Source organism: Platichthys flesus, chromosome 7 (genome assembly GCF_949316205.1).
Source record: "Platichthys flesus chromosome 7, fPlaFle2.1, whole genome shotgun sequence".
NCBI classification, from domain to species: domain Eukaryota; kingdom Metazoa; phylum Chordata; class Actinopteri; order Pleuronectiformes; family Pleuronectidae; genus Platichthys; species Platichthys flesus.
The window spans coordinates 20,007,262-20,026,850 of NC_084951.1; the positions used below are offsets into that span (position 1 = coordinate 20,007,262).

Consider the following 19,589-nt stretch of genomic DNA (forward strand, 5'->3'; position numbering starts at 1 on the left):
TTGTGAAAACAAAGTTTGCACACTAATTGGAAACACTTGAAAACTGGGTCACCTCATGACACAAATGTTCAAATATCTTATTTATCATTTTGTTTGGACCCACCTGAGCTCTCCTGTATTTTAATCAACTAACATTCAACTCAGAGAACAAGAAACACCCGTTTAAGGGGAGCAACGTATCGGGCCGTTATTATGTCAGATAAATCAAATGCAGCACAGAAGATGAGTCGTCTTTTTAGAAATAGAACTGGATAACAATCAATTCATTCTCCAAGGAGGTGAGTAGCAGATGATATTTAAATGTAAAGACACAAAATGCCTTTTTGTGTTAATATTCTAGATTACATGATATCTCTTGCAAAAGCATCACGTAAACATCCATTCTCTATTCGTTCCCTTGAGGTGAGCGTCTTTAATATGTACTGTTTGCTCACTTATCCCTCACCTCGAGACTATTACACATAATCCATGTGCAATAAATCTGATTAGCATCTTGAAGTGTCCCCGCTCCTCCTGTCCTAACCCTTCAGTGTCTCTCCTGCTGCTTCAGTAGTAATATAATGGCATTAGGACAATCCTCTGAGCCTCGCAGGTTATTTCAGGACTTGAGTGTACAGTGCAGACAATCTAATGAAAGTGACAAACATGGGAGGGGGGAGGGGGTGAGAGAGTGTGACGGTTATGAGAGTCTATAGTGTTTGTGCAGGACAGATAGACAATCCGGCGGAGGATGAAGTGGAGGGCACGGAGCCAAGGTGCAGCATGAGGAAGCAGTATCATGTTGGCTCAGAGCAGCTCGCTCCCCACTTCTGCCATCCCTGGTTGGAGGACAGGAGAGGGTGACGGGGAGGGCGGCTTGAGTTTCCTGCACGGCTCTGATCCAAGCTGATTGTCCTCACTGCGGCTGCACCAGACCAGTCAGGTGCCTCCTCACCTGTCTCCACATGCCTCTACCTGTTCACACCTCAATTGTCTAATGGTATGTCACTGAAAAACCACAAAGTGTTTTTTTATTGTTCCATAACAGCCCAAATAACAACAAAATGTAAGTTAAACAAAGGCTGTTTCACGCTTATCACCTGTTAAAGGCTCATCAGCACCACCATCACAACGTATCACCAAAAGCCCTAGACACTGGTTTTCTTTCTAAGACTTCTTCATGTATTGCTCCTCTTTTTATCCTTAGCTATTTGTATTCTTTTTTTTTCTTCAAGTTTTAAGGTTTGTGGCCTGTCAACAAAACGTCCATCTGCTCGCTGATGAATCCTCTGGAGGATTCTCCTGCTGTCATGGGCTCATTCCGACGTTATCCAGACCTTCTATTGGGGCTGACACGAGAAACTCAGAAAAATATTCACAGCAAATGAATCTGACATTTGTTTTTAACACCTACAACACCTCCGGTTAATTTCAGGAGATTATCTGGAGTTCAGGACATGTCTGAGAACAGCTGAAGTAGTATCCTTATAGTTTTGGATCAGAGCCCAGATCCCACTGGAGGTAAACATGTTCCAACGATCTCAGATGTAGAGATGTTCCACGATCTCTACATCTTATCCGGTCCAACCGGATAAGATGTAGATCAACGATTATGCTGATGATGATGACGTCAATGCCAGTGTCGTCACGTTTTCACAAAGCACTGTCCAAACAAGCCTCTGTAAAAGGTGGATGACTACACACCCACTCACACACCCACACACACAAACACACACACAAACACACACACACACACACGCGCACTGAAATACAATGAGGGCCCGAGCCTGAAACTGCGTGACACAGACCTCTGTTGCGTAACAGTCGTGTCGGGCGGTAGGTTAATAGGTAGGCAACCGTGTTCATCCGCTTGCGAGCAGAAAAAAAAAGAGGGAGGGAGAGATGTGAGGAGAGATGGAGCGGTCTGTCGGAGGGGGCGTACGTCTCCTCACTGGCTCATGACTGGAGGGAGCTGGCCGCCGCACAAGGTTGCTGAGCGCACACCCGCTCTGTGGATGCGTGTGAGAGCTGCGTTTCTCACGTCCCGCGCCCTGATAAAACGACGGTGAACCGCGGATCGCTTCGGATATGCCGTAGCATCCGGTGTCCTGCCGCAGAGGACGCCATTGGAGGGAGCAGCACGGCCCCGCAGGTACGATCCGCTCGGCACACATCGTGGACTTTGGAGAACAGTTGTGGAGAAGCTGCGCTATGCGGCGACACTTGGCGCAGTGAGTCACGCGTAGTAACGCAGCCCCTACCTGCGCCGCTGCTTCGGGTTGACGGGCTGTTTACGCATTAATGCCGCCACTAATTTACCTGTAATCGATTTCCGTGCTTTGCGTACTCTGTCGTTGGGAGTAACGCGTCGCGAGGAGTGCAGGAGAAGCGACTGATGGGCCGATAAGGTGTAGTAAGGATGAACCAGAGACAATATGAGGATGGACGACATGACTGTTCCCTGGAAGTGAAGCCAAACTCTCATATTGCCACCTAGTGGCTGGCTGCGTTACAGTTCACAAATCCAGCCTCCTCCATGTTGGTGAATGGGACATGGACCAAACTAAAAAGTGCACAATATATAAATGTCTGAGATTGTTTGTGTCATTTGGGGTCCATCTTATGCATTGAAGTGTTAAATGGTGGATGTCTAAATTAAGTTTTGTTTTGTTTATCATAGTTATTTGATGCTGTAAAACACATGGTGAAACGTTGTGATTGACAGCTGAGACTTACTCATCATTATTCAAGCGCGTGTAAAGGCGGGACCTAGATACCATGGCTCCACCTCCTTATCTCAGACTTTCCAAATTGAAAGATGATGACGTTCGTATCCGAGATATTTGGGCTTTATTTCGGTAGTTGATACGTGTTGTCCATTCTTATAGATAATTCAGTCTATGGGATTGAACGTAGTAATGTTGTTTGTCTGCTTTATAATTAGTGAATTATGTCAGCCGGTCATGGAACATACTAAAACCAGGGTTAAATAACACTGTACAGTCACCTCCTAGCTAATGTTTGCTGATGTTACTAACTACTAGCTGTTTTTGATACAATTAAAACTATGAACCTGTTTTGAGTCATAACTGTTTTTATCAGGATTAGGACTCAACTATTTTCTGTTGGTGGCTCTTTTGTTAATGTTACCTCTTATTCACCTGCTGTCCACAAAGTGTAAATAACTGTCTGCACTTAGGTGGTGAAACAGCAACAAGTAGTATTTCAACGTTTGGCAACCGCTCGCATGTGTGCAACATGTTGTGTCTACGTGTTTACAGAACATTTATGAGGGTTGTCCAAACCTCAGCGTTTACTTCAGAGGATCTGGCTGCACCTGTTCCTCATCAGGGTCTGAACGCATCCAGCGGAGGGAGGGAGGGTTAAAAAGGGGGGGGGGGGGGGGACCACTCTTACTGGGATCAGGCCGACAGAGCTGCTCCAAAGTGCTACTTGATTTAATGCAGAGCCCAGCACGACGAGTTGAAATCAAAAGAAAAACATCTCATACCAATCTGTGATGAGAGAAAAAGGCTCAATCCACTGAAAAGATTTAGGTGACAGTGTTTTTGTAGAGAAGTGGGGGTTTGAAAGAGTTAAAGGCTGTTGCAGGACTGAAGATGAACCTTGACTTCATGCCTCAGTATTGAGTAGTCTACATGTCTTACTTTAATGGCTTACCTTGTAAAATAACAGTTATCATTCACTCATACACTTTTAAGCTGTCAGGATAGTTAAACCATACCTTCCAGTTAATAGCCAACTTGTCACACTCCTCAGCACAGACAGTGCTGGACTGTCAGAGTAGAGGAACGTAAAGAATAACTCAAGATATTGATGAGGCACAAACCAACTAACCACTGGACACATCTGTTCCCCCACTCTTTCATGGCTCAGGATCTTTTTTTGATCCAGTTGGCTGAACTTAACATAAAATGTTTTAATAGAGTTGTAATTGAGTTCCAAGGACGTCCATGCACATGATAACACTTTATGTTCATAAAAACACAATTTGCTTGCAAATCAAATGATTGCCACACAACACACCACTTAACACACCAGTCTTTATTGAATGCAGCTGTGCGAGTGTTGGGTTGAAGTGGAGCTATGGTTGACTCCCTGCAGCAGGCACACACTTTATGAGTTGCGATGCCTGTAATCACTTTTCCTGCAAGTGTTTTGTGGCTGGTCATGGTTCAGCAGCTGTCTTAATCAGTCCCCAGACTTGCTATCTCTCGGCTTGTAATCCTGGGAATGTGTGCGTGGTAATTCGAACATGTGAGTACCCACTATGTCATAATAATTCACTGAATATTTGTAGACGTTGTCAGCTCTCTGGTGAGGTTTCTCTCCGGGGACACTGATCACATGACAATCGTCATAGCATGTGTTTTTATGCAGGGGGGTGCGACTGTCTATGTGTGTGTGTGTGTGTGTGTGTGTGTGTGTGTGTGTGTGTGTGTGTGTGTGTGTGTGTGTGTGTGTGTGTGTGTGTGTGTGTGTGTGTGTGTGTGTGTGTGTGTGTGTGTGTGTGTGTGTGTGTGTGTGTGTGTGTGTGTGTGTGTGTGTGTGTGTGTGTGTGTGTGTGTTGGAGTGACAGTTAAAGCGCCCCAACCTTTAAAGGCTGACCTCCTTCAGCTTTTGATCTGTGGCTCGCATGAAGGAGGAACATCAGTCAAAGATGTTGTGGGGCTCAGCACTTTTAAACTGGACATCCGCTTCAACTGGGGATCAAAAGCATCCACGATTGGTTATGGAGCCTCCCCTCTCCATATAGCATGACCTCGCTGTGTGGTCGGCGTCCCCCCTCCGCCCCGGGGCAGTGGAGCACCACAAGAGGCATCTTTACCAGGATTTGGTTCCACTTAAGAGCTAAATGGACAGTTTTTAGTTTGGTCTAGAGGAGAAGAGTTTGACTATGTCTTAATGTATATTAACTGAATATTAACCGATTAAAGGTTTAGTGTGTAGAATGTAGTGACATCTAGTGGTGAAGTTGCATGTTGCAGCTAAATACCCCTCACTTCCCCCTCCCATTCCAAACACGAAAGCGAAACTGTGTTAGGCTTCAGTTGCCTTAAAAACTCCAAAGGTGTTTATTTAGTCCAGTTTGGACGACTGTAAAACACATGGCGGCTCCCAAGACAACCTTTAAGTGTCTATTTTTAATTAATTAATATAGTAGCCATATATTTTCAAAATGAGCAAGAAAATAATGGAAGAGCTGTTTGCTATCCATATGTTATTTCAAGGTGTGGAATTTTTCAACGGTCAAACCAGCAACCTCCCCCCACCACTCGCATACCAACAAAACCACATATGGTCCCCCGCCTATTTCTCCCCTCTGCCCCATCTCTCTCCCTATGTCTCACATACTCACAAATGAACAAGCATACACTGCCTCACAGTCACACCTCTCCCCTCACAGAGTGCAATACAAACAAGTCATACATTAGTATGGCAAAAGCTGGTGGACAAGCAGTAATACATAACTGCTCTTTTGGTCTGAGTCCCAGTTGCTCAGCAGGAGTCCACCAGATCTGTACTGGTTTATTCCAGTCGCTTTCTGCTTTTCCTTCTCTCTCCATCTTTACTGTTCCACTGTCTTTGCTTTTCTTGCTGTCCCAGCAGAAACACTGTGTCCGTACCACTCTCACCTTGTAATCAGATTCCTACCATCAGTTTCCTTCTCCTGTTTTTTTGGGAAGCTTTCATTCTTATCATTGCCCCCTGGTCTGTCTCTTGTGTTCATCCACGTCTTCCTTTAACCAGCTGTCGCTCTCCGCTGACTGACTGTCTCTCTGCTTACGACTTTGTTTGTGCTCCACCGTGAGCCTCCTTGACACTGGATACTGTAAAGTCATCTCAGGTATTGGGCACTCACTCAAAGACATGACCTTGTAATTTCATTCCCAGACACACGCAGCCTCAGCATGTGTGCATTCACACATATTCTGAGGAAGACGACGGCTGGGTATGAATGTTTAACCATGCTAGTGACGCAGCACCGAGGATGAGTATCGGATGATCAGTCAGTCCGACCACTTTGCTCCCGACTCAAATGTCTCAACAACGTCTCGATGGATTGCCATCACATTTTGCACAGAGAGTGTCTGTGATATTTCCTGTCAATCCTCCATAATGTTGCTATTTAGGAAATGTGACAAGACGGACTGATATTGGATGGATTTTTATTAAATTTGGAGCCCACATTACACCATGTGTAACACGCATATGAGTGGGGTTCACAAACAAGTCCAGAGTTTAACCTTTGTAAACTTTAAATCTGCAAAAGAAATTCAAGTTTGTACATGTATATAAAAAACAGTTAATTTGTAAATGTATTGTAAAGTTTTGTATACATAAAATATAGTTCAAAGATAGAATGGGTTCTTCCCTGGCATATACAGCATCCTTCCACCCAAGACTGGTGGTAATTCATCTGGTAATTTTTTTTGTGTAATGCTGCTAACTAAGAGACAACAAACGTGCAATGAAAATATAACAACCTTGTCAGAGTTTATTCCAATAAAATAAAAGACATATCCGACTATACATTCAATCCTGTCTTTCAGTACTTCACAGTTCTTAGTCTGTTCTTAGAAACATTACGGACATTTCAGAGTTGAGGCTCAATACCCAGGGTAGATTTGACCAGTCTTTGTTGCAAAGACACAGATTCTTCTGTTCCCAAATGGACTAGGGACTGTCCCTTGAAACATTCAGTGAAATTAATCGAATTTTTGCACTGCCACAGTGTGTGTGCATGTGTGTGTGAGAGAGAGTTCTCCAAACCCCACCTCTCTCTGCGCCCCATCCTATCTGCCTGTCTCTTTATGTAAAGTGGCATTAACTCTTCATATTAATGCATTAGCGTAGACATAGCATAACTACTCCGACGATTAACAGATTAGTAGCAGCTGCTGTTGCACTGACTCAGATGATGATATAACCAGCCGGTCTATACTGTGGGCGAGGAGTTTATAGTAATCTTCAGATTGTTGCCCACTGCTGTAACATTGGATTTCATCCATGGGCCTTTCCTGCCCTGGATAAAGAGTGTATTGTGCGAAAGAGAGTGACGACATCCGCACAACATGCAAAGCACGGATACAAATTAAATCCAGAGTGATGTGTGCCACGGCCCTGAGGGGCTAAATGTGATAAAAATACACTTGCTGCCTTCTCCTCCTCTGGACAGTCACATAGGGACGTGCTGTCTTACTTCTATGTATGTGTGTCTGTGTGTGTGTGTGTATCTGTGTGTTTCACCCACTGTTGAAAGGATATTCAATACAAGCATCTGCTGTGGTTGGCTGAGAGCATGTAGGTCTACATTCAATCCAAACACATAACCAGCTGATTACACCGATCTCGTCTTTGTAGTGTTTTGGTTAGAAATGAAATCCACCAGGTCTGTTCCCAGTTTGAAATTCAGACTGTTAAAGAGGAGCTGCCAGTCTGCTTCATTTACTCTCACATTTATTTCTTCAGTGGAAATTTGTGGTAAAATTGTCAAGATCCAGTCAAGAAAAACCTTTTGAGAAACCGCTGCTGTGTGTGTGGCTCTTTGTTCGTGCATTTGACCCGTTTACATAGATGAGATTAGCGCTGACAGCTTTTTTAATACAGCAGCAGTGTTTTTGCTTCTCACTAGAGTTTATACTTAATGCCTTCCAGACTCATTAATCACCACTACCTTTGGTGTCATGCACGTTTAAGGCTGACTCGCGCTGGATTACTTCAAATCAAGATACTGGTATGTTTACTAAAATCCATTTCTCAATAGTCAGGGTGTTTATCTCCATCTGCCAGCGACTCCATAGCTACCAGTTACCATCAGAGCAAAGGTGAAGCAGGCTCAGTTTCCCCGCATGCCTTCCCTGCACAGATTTCTCTGCTTGGACCATAACAAACTTGTTCATCGTGAAACCTGCTGTAATTTCCTCGTGACTCTTCCTCGCAGATATTCTGTGTCTCAGTAGAGATGTTTCAATACAATTCCCTACCTCTACCATTTCCGATAAAGACCCCTGAACTTTGCCTACAGCCTGTATAACGTATTTTATGCTGCTAACACTAAAGGGAACTGATGATAGCTCTCATTGTCGTGTAGCCTGGCTCAGGTTAAACCCTTTGAAAAACAGATACAAACAGAGAATAAATGCCATAGTTTGAGAGTATTAACTGAAAAATAACACATAAAACTATAAATACACATGTACAAAGTATTTCCTTCAAGTATCTGTGAAAGTGCTAATGCTGCACCACCCCTCAGTACTGACGTCTTGCAGTACACATCGCTGTTTTGCTTGAGGGACTATCCAATATTGCCAAATCACAAATACACTTTAACGACATGGTTTCCGGTGTTTTCAGCATTGCTGGTGGCATTTCCAATCTTGGTATTAGTATCGGAACATTTCTGCTTCTTGTTTCTGACAGTTTCTGTCAACCTCGCCTTCCCCCCCGCCCCTGTCCACATGTTCTAAATTTACAGCTTTCGCCGCTTCTCTCCGTCTTAATTTTGTCACAGATCCCTTAAATTCCTGCCCCCTCCCTTCCCCGTATCCTCCACTGTCAGATTCACTACCATCACTGCTTCTCCTCCGTCTTCTCCGACCTTCCAGCCCAGCCCCCCCAATCCTCCTGCAGCCCCGTCCTCCCAGTGAACCTCTCTTTTCTTATCTCCACGTTCTTACATCTACCTCCTGTTTTTCGACTTATCTCTCGTTATCTGCGGGGCTTTCTTTCAACCTTCATCCAGGAGCATGCTGCAGCACTGTGGTGAAATAATTCCAGCTAAATGGGGGGCATGAGTAAAAGAAAGACGGGAGGAAAAACTGGAACTTATCAGAGATTGCATTGGCTAACAGCCGACTGCACTGAGAGCAGAGGAGGTGGTTAAGACGGGAAGGAAAATAAACATTGAGCAAACAGGGAATCAAAACATGAGTTAAGGTGACAAGTTCTAGCAGAGACTCTACTTGCTGTGCATGGGTCTGAATCTTCTCACATACCTACAGTATGCTCAGGAACTTCCTGCTTGGTGACTGACCCCTTGTGCACACACATTCCCTTAAACATGTTTTCCATATACTCACTGCGTCTCTCATGCACGTGCACACCAACGTTGGTGCACAGCTGCAGTAATTTCTCAGAGAACTAGACACCAGGGCTGTGAATGAGGCCTCGGTGAGTCATCTGCAGCAGAATGGACTCTCCCATAGGCGCTTTTTATGTGCTTCCCCTCCTGCTGTTTCAGGTTGAAGTTTCGATATGATCCTGACTCTGCCCCCCGAGGTTATCTCCCACAGTGAGTCATAGGCAGACACAAGTGTGAACAAGGGAGAGTTTGACGTAAGTCTTGGGCTGAAATAGTAACAGAAAAAGGGTGTTTTTTGATAAGAGGTGCATGTTGGGAAGCGGCCGGCAGCTGTTTAGGTTGATGACTGTTGGGATTGTGTAATCCTCAGGAGCTTGGGGGGTTTCTGTGTGGCACCGGGCCCTCTGAGCTTCACCACACTCCCGATGCTCCTGGCATCCGTGACTCAAACATAACTATCAGAAAAAGCAGTGGAGCGGAGAAAGAAAAAGAAACTGATATTCAACCAAAGAACATTTTATGGCAGGGAATAGATGGTGTGGAAAAAAACTGAATTCGTCCATCTGCTACTGAATGAAACCATCTGTGACTCCTGTTGGTTTTGACAGTGCTTGTTATATAACTTTAGAAGTTGAACTCTTGCCATTGTGTTTGTCTGTGGGACATTCATTCTGAAACCTTATACCTGGCCACACCCTGTGTGTCTGCTATCATGTAATCATTCCTTATTAAAGCTAGGGTTGGTAATTCTGGAAAAGCAAAAGCAGGCTACAGTTTGACATTAAACAACGTGTCACGTCCCATCGGCCCTCTCGTTAAAGCTACGCCCCTTAAAACACATAAACCTCCCAGTTTCATTTTGATCGTCTTTTAATAGCATCATCCTAGTTTTTCCCGTGGCTCTGCAAACGGCATATGAAGCAGGAATAACCCACTGCTAGCCAGTTGGCTGTTTTTTACTTTCAATGTTTCTAGTGGTCACTTGTAATGGATAACGATTATCATTGGCTGTGTCAGGATTTAATATTTAAGACTTTAATTCATTACCTCGTCAGTGAGGATTATTTGAGCAGGAGCAGCGGCAGGTAGATTTTCATCAGTACAGATGTCTTTTGAATTTTTTATATTGAGAGATCTTTAGCAACTAAAGTTACACAATGTACATTTAACTGCATCACATGTTCACACAATTCACCACATCAACCTTCATCAAACTATGACCATTGCTCCTCTATAAGAGAAAGATTCTGAATTTAACTCGAGCTTTTATACATTAAGTTGTTTAACTGTATTCTGTCCCTTTTTAATATCATAATATGTTCTCGTTTCTTGTTTTATGCCATGAAACTAACACAGTGCCTGTTTTCTCTGCCACCAGCTGAAGGATGGTGTGACTGATACAGAGACAGACTGAGGGACCAGTCACTGCTCGCCACATAGAGGCAGACCATGGCTCCCATGTCCCTCCTCTTTCTGGGCTTCTTCCTGTCCTTCATCCATTCTTCACATACCCAGACCATCATCGGCTCTTCCTCGTCATTTCCTCCTCTCGACCTGCCAATTAATTCTTCACCTCCACCAACCAAGCAAACTGTTAGTTTCTGGCCCTCTTTACCTCCCAGAGGGCGCAGTGATGTGCCCGTCAGAGCGACAGTCCGGGATAGGCTGAAGAGTATGAATGCAGTGCAACAGGGGCAAAGAGTGACCCGTCCCACTGTGCAGTCCATTCCTTCTTTTATATCCGGCCTCTCTGCAAAGAACCTCAGCATCGGGACAGTTTCAACCAAACCGACTGCCTCCAGGCCCAGGACTGACACAGCCGGTTTAACCTTCAGCAGGGCCTTTGCAAAGGGGGACACTGCTACAAAGGGCTTGACTCCACCTCTTCCCACTGCTGTCGCTGAGCCTGCAGGTAACAAGGCAGGTAATCCAGAGTCAGAGGATGATGATCCACAGGGGTTAGGATCAGGTTTATCTCCAACAACAATGCTTGTGAAGGAGGAAACACCTGCTCCAACGGTTGGCGATGAAATGTCGCAGTATCGGCCTCAGGCACAGACGGTGATATCTAAAAGTTCTGACGAAAAGACACCACCACCTGAGAGTCAGACTGTGAAGCCTCCGGTGTTTGTGCTCACAACGGCCAGTAAAACCACAACAACACCACAGACACCAGAGACGAGAGCAACACTGTCCCCTGTCGTGACGAAAGCAATACCTCAGACTGTAGTTTTAACAGGTGAGAAATCCAATATGTCTGTTTGTCTGTATGTTGTATGCATATCTCAAGAACTGTTCATATCATCAGCTTCTCAATTGTGTATTCTTAAGGTCCAAAGAAAGTGCAGTGTTGAATTTGGTGCAATTTGGACATGCGACAAATTCAATAAGCTCATTCCAAACAGGCAGGTTTAGAACGGGCACTGCATTAGTTAGATTATCACTTCATGATAGTAAAGTGCTGTTTGGTTCAAAGTATGTTCACCATGTAACAACTATGCCTTCTTCGCCATATTTTAGGAGACCTGACAGCGAGCACACTTCCTCCGCAGCAGGACTCTGTGATGACCACCACCATTGTGTCTCCTGAGAATGAGCCACAGGCTTCAGAGCGGCCAGTCACTGCCCGAAGCCAGAAGAGTTCGCCTTCAAAAACCACAACACCACAAGTGACGACCACATCTACAGCTACTGTGCTTACTACAACAGTTGCGGCTGTGAGAGCGTCCTCGAAAGCATCAAACCCAACCAACATAATGACGCAACAAGGAGGGAATACAGCCAGCACAACAAGGACAGGTAAGGGGCAAAGGTACTGTGTTTTATAGATGAGGAGATAGCAAGATTGTCCTGATAATTCAAAATGGAATTATTTGTGCAGCTGGGACTTTTTACTGGAAGAATCTGGAGGGGAAAAAAAGCCTCAAAAGAAGGGGAAAACGTGGAGACACTTTTCCGTGGAAAGTGGGGTGGTAGTTGTGTGGAACAGACACAGCAAGGGGAGAAAAGTACGACCGGGAGGAAAGAGGGAGGGGGTGGATTTGCAGCCGAGCAAAGAGATAGACGAGTGGGGTCTGAAAAAAAAGAGCGTTGCGAAATACAGCTGGGAGAGAGAGCAGACAGGATGGGTGAGAGTGTGGCAGAGGAAAAGGTACGGGCGAGTGGCGTAGGTAATGAAAACCAGATGCACTGAGGAAAGCCATGAAGGGAGCGGAGTGGAGGAAAAGTAAATGGAAAAGGAAAAGCATGACACATGGGACACATGAGCCAGTCTCTTAGATACCAGGAGAACAACATCATAACTACTTTTAAACACTCGGGCTCTTCGGCCCCAAGAGAACCTATAAAGTCTTTAAATGGGCCTTTAGCAGCTCATTTAAAGAAATAACTTCCTGTGTCCAAGAGTAGCAGTTTGTACAGTACATATCTGCTCACATTTGTATCAGGGCCATAAACATGATTGTAGTTCCTATTAGATTGAGCAGGATATATTTATTTAATAGTTCATTGCAATGTGTGGACATACAGTATAAAGCAGTGAAAAAAACTCGAGGGTGTGGGTACGTTTAATTGTATCCAGCTGTGAAATGTGATCAGCACATCTGGAATGTGTCTGGATTTTGCTCCTTTGAGGAAAAAAAGGAGTTTCAGGGAAGGAAGTGAAACATACCTTTAAAAAAAATAAAGAAATGTGTGTGTGATCTGTGTGCGGCGCTCGCCTATGTGAGTCTGAAAGTGAAATGAGTGTGTGGGTGGGTGGTGGTGGTGGGTAGGTTTGTAATAGGAGGGACGGAGTGCCGGGACAGAGCCAGGAATTGAAACACATGTTGGAGTGAGTCATTAGTGAGCTTGTCTTCTACAGGGGGATGAACTCCTCTGTGATTTCAGCGGCTAGTGGTTTGTGTGTTTTTAGCAGCACCGATCATTTAGTTCCACCATCCATCAAGTTAAATGTGCGCGTAAAATAGAGATGTTCTGATCGGATACCGGCACCGATACTGGGTCAGGCATCGGCGAGTGCGTGAATCTATGACCCGATCCAATGCAATGACTTGAAATTACAGTTTTTCTTTCTCCCGGAAATCACTTCTTCCTCTTAACTGCTCCAAAACAACAGTTGCGCTGTACTGCCATTGGCAAGTGCTGTTTCTTTGAGTGATTTCTGGTAGTGTAGCGTTAGCCAGGGCAAGGCAAGCTAGAATGGCAGCGATTCCGTCTGAGAAGTAGATGGCGCTAGTTTTGCCAATTACAACACCAGCCATCCCATAAAGCACTTGTAGGACCATCACATGAAAGAGCAGGAGGAGTTCACCAAGGCGAAGAGAAAAAACAAACGAATTACAGCAGCAAACTTTGAAAACTTTGATTTGCTTGTGACTGTCAAACTAAATCCTAGATTAACTTCCATATGACATTCATCCTCTGTTGTTTGTCAATGGGTTTAACCTGAGCTAGGCCATACAACAATGATAGCAGTCATCGCTTCCATCCAGGGTTAGTAGTACACAGCTGTTAAAATACGTTATACAAGTTGTGATTCTTTTAAATGTGCAGATATCATGTCACAAGTCTGAGTCAGCTCCTCATGAATAATCCTAGATGCCTCTATAGGTTACACCTATTTCTTCATGCCCCATCAGTCACTGAGCCATGTTTGTTTTCTTGTCATTCAATCCTTTTAAATTATTAAAATTATTAAGTGTTATTATTGTTCACTTAAAGTCAAAATTTCCATTTGTATGTCACGGTCTTTTATGCTGTTATCTATGTAGCTGAGAAGCTGACAAAGCGTTAGTGATGAACGGCTCTATGACTGTAATGTTGTTGGTTGTTTCCAGCCTTTTGCTGGAGGTGTGGTGCCTTGAACAAACACAATGAGACGGTTTGAGATAGAGACACAATGTGCTGCGCTGTTGTCAAAGAGACGTCTCGTCTCATTTAGGGATCTATGCTTTGCAGAGAGATTTCCTGGTTCCGATGCATTGTGCCATTGTGCTGCAGTATGTAACATTAATTACGTAGTCTAATCCAATTAAATCCCAATAACTGCGCAGATATCCGGGAGAGATTCGCTCAGCAAAATCTCTGATGTAGTGATGAGAATAACGTTTATGATTTGTTCTTCGTGATTCCTGTTTCAATTTGTATTTAATGAGTTAAGGCTTGTTTCTATTTAAATTATTATTTAAACCTAATCAGACCTTGGCTCAGACGTGTGTTAGCTGAGTTGTTGTGTCTTCGGCTCACGTGTGGAGTTGTGTGTGAGTTTTCGTAGTTCATAATACCGACCTGAATTAAGGAACATTGGCTGTGGCTTAGGTCTGTTATTTTTATATTAGGTCATGTTATATAGTTATAGATCTTTTGCATCTTCATGCATCTGCGTGTTTGTTTTAATCTGTGTCTCATGTTTATCTTGCTCATGCTTTGTGCAGCACATTCTGCTTCCACCTTGAATGAAATGTGCTACATGACTGAATCTTTGCTCGCTTACTGAAAAAGATTTTTAAACCAGGTGTTATTGAGTATTTATTAGTTTTATATCTTAATTAAACCTTGTCAGCATATGTGTTCTGTGTCTGTTTAGAATTACTCGAGTGTCAGATGACTCTGGTTAATGACATAGATGTGGAGCTACTCCCCTCTAGTGGCTTTGAATATAATTCATGTCCTTTTTTTGGTATCGGTCAATCTTTCAGTTGAATTATATTCAGTAACATTTGATTTACGTAAATTTAAAAACCAACGAAACAAATCTCTTTTTCTTCTTTTTTTTTCTAGGAAAACCTCCCTTCCTCACCACCGGTGTAGTCCCAGTCACCCGGATAAGGATTTTCCCCACCTACCAGAGTGGTATTGGTCAGAAGAACCGCTCCATTCTCCTGGGACATCCTCACCAAGCTCCCCACGCTACTTATAACCCAGTTCCCTCTCCCAGCGCCAGTCCCTCTAATGAAACCTATCTGTACTGGGGTGACCTGAGCCGGACGCTGGCATTCGCCTGGGAGCTTCATGTCTACGGTTCAGCAAGTCTCTTCCTCCTCCTGTTTGCAGGAGCTGCTCTCGGCCTCACCCTGTCCCCTGCCACAAACTGTCCACATCGGGGTGCTGTTGCACTCGCCAACGCTCTATTGTTTCTAGCCGGAGGCCTTAGGGCAGCTCTGTTTCTAATTGACCCCTATGGCACACGGAAATTGCTCCCCCGCCCTGCAGTTATGGTGCTCTACAACTTGCCCCTACACCTGCTGGTGTGGACGCATGCTGCCCTGGCACTGTTGGCCATAAGGGTGGCAGGGGTGAGTTTGTTACCTTCAACCATGGAGCGTCCTCCTCTGGTGGCTGTGTTGGCTGTGCTGCAGTGCACCCTGCTGCTGGCAGCCGATCTGCTCTCCCCAGCCCTGTCCCCTGTGGTGCCCGTCACCCTGCAGGTCCTGTCGCTGTGCTGGGGCCTGGCTCTCTGTCTGGGTTTTCTCTGCTACGTCTTTCCACGTATACGCTGCCCACCGCTTCCCCAGCCTGGAGTCCCTGAACAGGGCATGAGGAAGGCTTGGACAGGGAGCAGGAGGATAGGCGTGGTCCTGGGGAGAGTCCTGGCAGTGTGTGCAGTGGTGGGGGCCTTGTGCTGTGGGCTGCATGTTTATGCCACCTTATGGCTCTATGGGCTTCTAGGGGACTGGACACACTTCAACTGGGGATGGTGGCTGGTTCACTTCTGGGCCCGGCTCTTGGAGCTCTCCTGGGGGTTCTCGCTCCTTCTCCTGAGTTCTTGGCTTTTCTGGAGGCCCCAAGGTTACCAGGGAAGGGAGGAGGGTGGAGCAGATGGCAGAGCCGCTGGAGACGTGCCATCCCCTGGCCAATCTGTAGGGTCCACTCAAAGACATACCTGCTGGTCCAAGATAGTGCAGAGCCTGAAAGTGAAGCCTTGCAGAAAATCTGAGAGCAATGGGGTAGGAGGAGGAGGGGGGGGAGGAGGAGGAGGTGGACCAGGAGCACCAGGGGAGATGCCTAACAACTGGGCTGGTCAGGAACGTCCTGGAGCTGATATCAGTAAAAGTCTGATCAGGAACCAGAACCACGAGCAGGTCACTGCCGTGCCACGCTACGTCAAAGACAACAACAGGGGACGCAACCATAGGGGCCACTCTGCAGAACGAGGCGTATCTGATGGCTCCACAGGCTCCCTGCTGAGACTGCAGGCGCTGGGACGTCCTCCTCAGCGCTCAGTGAGTGGCAGCCTGGATCAGGATAAGGACACTTCCCTGTCTCTGTGTGACTTTGATCTACGCCCCCCCTCTCCCATCAACCTGACCCGCAGTATTGATGAGGCTCTGCACAGGGGGCACCTACTGGAAGGAGGCAGCCTATTTTATCCTTACAACCAAAACTCGCAGTCTCCCTCCCCGGGCTCAGGGGGCAGCCAGGGACCCTGGCTCCGCAGGAACAGTGATCCTCAGATGCTCTCTGAGAGCAGCGAGGCCCCGACAGAGTCGTCCATGCCACTAGGTGGCAGCATACTCAGCAGTGTACCAAGTAGGCAGGTGACTGCTCCCCCCACACCTTCCCATCAGGGTAACAGGTGGGCTGGGAACGGGGTGGCAAGTGTTCCCTCATCAGTGTCCTGCCCTGTGTCGCTTCGTCCCACCAGAATATCTACTGGGCATCTGGGGGACGACGGAGTGGATGACACGCGGCCATTCATCACGCCTGACTCAGAGAGGGTGCGGGGAAGGGCTGGGAGGCCGGCGGGATCACGGAGTTACCTGGAGGTCAGTCGACATGATGACTCTGCCAGTGTGAGCAGTGAAATCATTGACTTATAAACCAGACTGTGGACATGAGGACCAATGACTCAACATCAGACACGCCCATTTAACAAACGCTGTTCCTTTAACAAATATTAGGAAAATCTGTTTACCTTGTTAAGGATTCAACAACTGTGTTTGTGGAACCGAAATGTTAAATATTTTACTCTGGGAGTAAAACTGAGAGCTAAAGCACAGATAAACAACAACTCTCCATCTCTCACGAACTCTTTTTGTTTTCAAATGCCCCCACACACGCACACGCACACACACACACACACTCACACACTGGCATTACATTAACACAACTTCAATAACAATGGGACCATACACACATTGCCTACACTTGAGAACAGCTGTTCAGTATATGTAGGAGTGAAATTTGTCATGGATATAGATTTAATTCAACCATCAAGTAAGAAATCGATGTGATAGTTTCATATCATGAATAACGTCAACATGAAACTATTTGTATTTACTTTCTGAGTTTTAATAAGTTTCAATGTGGCTCCATTTTCGATATCGTCTTCGTGAAAACATGTCTGCATGTCAACAGTCGTGAATTTCATTGCTTTCATGAAGTTTATTCTCCGTCTTTCATGTTTCAGTTTGCTCTGTGATGTGCCATACATGACCACGGTCGGTTCTGTGCTATTTTTAATGGTTTTACAAACCCATTGTTTGGGTTAACTTTCTATAGCGTCTAACCAGTATCATAGTGACTCAGCTATGGATTACTACTTCTAAGCTCTTAACATGCTGCCGCTGTTGTTGTTGTCGTCGTCTATTTTGCCTTGTATGTCGATGTGAAGCTAGTTACATAAAGATGCAGGCAGTGAACAACAGTCAGAGACATGCAGACGCATGCTTATGCGGGAAATGAATTCCAAGCATTCACATGTGAGGTAAATGCATTTCATCTTGACTTTTTGCTGTTAAGACAAAGCTCCTGCAACTAATGTACAACTGAAGCCTCTGAATGCATTTTTACAGAATCTAACTTTAGAATAGGAATCCTAATCAGTTGCATTGAGTCGATTCACACAGTTTGATCTCTTCTCTAATAAGACGCTTCACAGCTTTGCAGAGCTGCAGCCAGTGGTGTAGGAAGTATTCAAACATTTTACTGTGGTAAAAGTACAAATAAATGGACAAAAAAATTGTACTCAAGTAAAAGTACCACAACAAAATTTCTCCTTGACTAAAATTATTAAGTACTTGTTTTTAATTATACTTAAAGTATTCAAAGTAAAAGTACTCACAGTGTGCAACGTCTTCCCAATGCAAGAGCCTACGACATCAGTAACTGTGCCTGTGTATCTTGATTTGATTCAAGAATACTATCTCTTTTAAAATACGGCCTTGCATCACGTATTACTAATGGCTGGGTCTCGGCGGTGGCCTGTTCGCAGATGATCTAATGTTACAGCTTTGATTGGATCAGTCGACCAATTTTATTGTTATTACATATTAATAATAATAAAATAAACAAAAGAACGTGTTGTAAAGTGATTATGTAAATGAAAAATGTATTTAATGTACGTTTTTTACTGCCCCACTGGCTGCAGCACACACGACTGGCCTGGCATGAACCTGGGAACTGTTCTAGTTAATTATTATCAGAGCACTTAACTGAACGCCTGAGCACTAAAGTATTTTACTACTCTAGGGGGAAATGTCCTTCAACTATACGATGTATAAGCGACGATGTAAATACAGTTATTTTTGATGTTCATGAATAAAGGTGTAATTGAAACAGTCAATAGTTGTAACTGTGAAAGACAATCTGAAGTAATGCTTTTGCAGAACGTTGCGCTATTTTGATCCGATTGAGATGACGTGCATATCGAGGACTTCCTGGACTGTGCTCAGGATTGTAATAATGATACTGGTTTTTCCAAAGAAGATCTGATGGCCGTGGTCCGCAGGATTTGGATTTCTATTAAATTGTTTCTGTCATTAAATGATTTCAACGACATTTGTAAAGAAACAAACAAAACACACTAGTTTGTCTTTTTTCCTGAAATTAAGCCGGTGGTTCCCATTGTTCAGTTTTAAAGTTGCAAGGATTTATTGAAAACTACTACGATTATTGAAAACTGAGACTCTTCTACCTGAAATGCTACTTTGGATGCTTGTGTTAATATCTTATTATATTTTGACATTTTATCCCAAGTGGAGTTTGGAGTAAAACGTAACTCATGCCCCTGTTACCGCTGAGAGCCAATCCATGACTTGTTTTCCAGTTACCTCAGGGTGACTTGCAGCTCCTCCCAGTGATGTGAGATATTTGACTTGTTTAGTATTTTGCAGTACAATGGCCTTGTGTTGTCAACATTCCAATGCACCTGTACGATTTCAGTGCCCCAGTCCTCAATATTACACATTTTTCTTCATGACCAGGGTGGTACCTCAGCGCCCCACAGTGTTCTCCCCTCTACGCAGCAGTATGTGCCATAGAAAATACAAATCATTGTACCCTCTCCAGTCTGTAGCCGCAGTGCAGGAGTACAGTGTTAGTTTGATTCATTTCTTTTGCTCATTGAACTTCTGTTCTTGTATTTCTTGCCGCATTTTGTGTCTGGATCCAAAATAAAAATGAGGAACCTCAAAATCTCCTGACTGTCATATTTTTCTGTTGTGTTTTTTCACAAAATGGAAACGGTAAGAGTGAAAATAATCAGCTGTGGCTTATAAACGTG

At 44.7% G+C, this 19,589-nt stretch overlaps 1 protein-coding gene across 1 annotated transcript; it reads left to right on the forward strand.

Annotated features, from left to right (window-relative positions):
- Nucleotides 1-1,730: 1,730 nt before the first annotated feature.
- LOC133957211 (proline-rich transmembrane protein 3) lies at nt 1,731-19,501 on the forward strand. Its single transcript, XM_062392684.1, has 4 exons — nt 1,731-2,131; nt 10,464-11,324; nt 11,606-11,884; nt 14,867-19,501. The coding sequence occupies exons 2-4, from the start codon at nt 10,535-10,537 to the stop codon at nt 16,903-16,905; spliced, it is 3,108 nt and encodes a 1,035-aa protein (XP_062248668.1). The 5' UTR covers nt 1,731-2,131; nt 10,464-10,534; the 3' UTR covers nt 16,906-19,501.
- The last annotated feature ends 88 nt before the right edge of the window (nt 19,502-19,589 follow it).

Coding starts and splice junctions, on each gene's coding strand:
- LOC133957211 (XM_062392684.1), top strand. CDS start 10,535: ATGGCTCCCATGTCCCTCCTCTTTCTGGGCTTCTTCCTGTCCTTCATC. Junction 11,325..11,605: donor TCAGACTGTAGTTTTAACAG/GTGAGAAATCCA, acceptor GCCATATTTTAG/GAGACCTGACAGCGAGCACA. Junction 11,885..14,866: donor AGCCAGCACAACAAGGACAG/GTAAGGGGCAAA, acceptor TTTTTTTTCTAG/GAAAACCTCCCTTCCTCACC.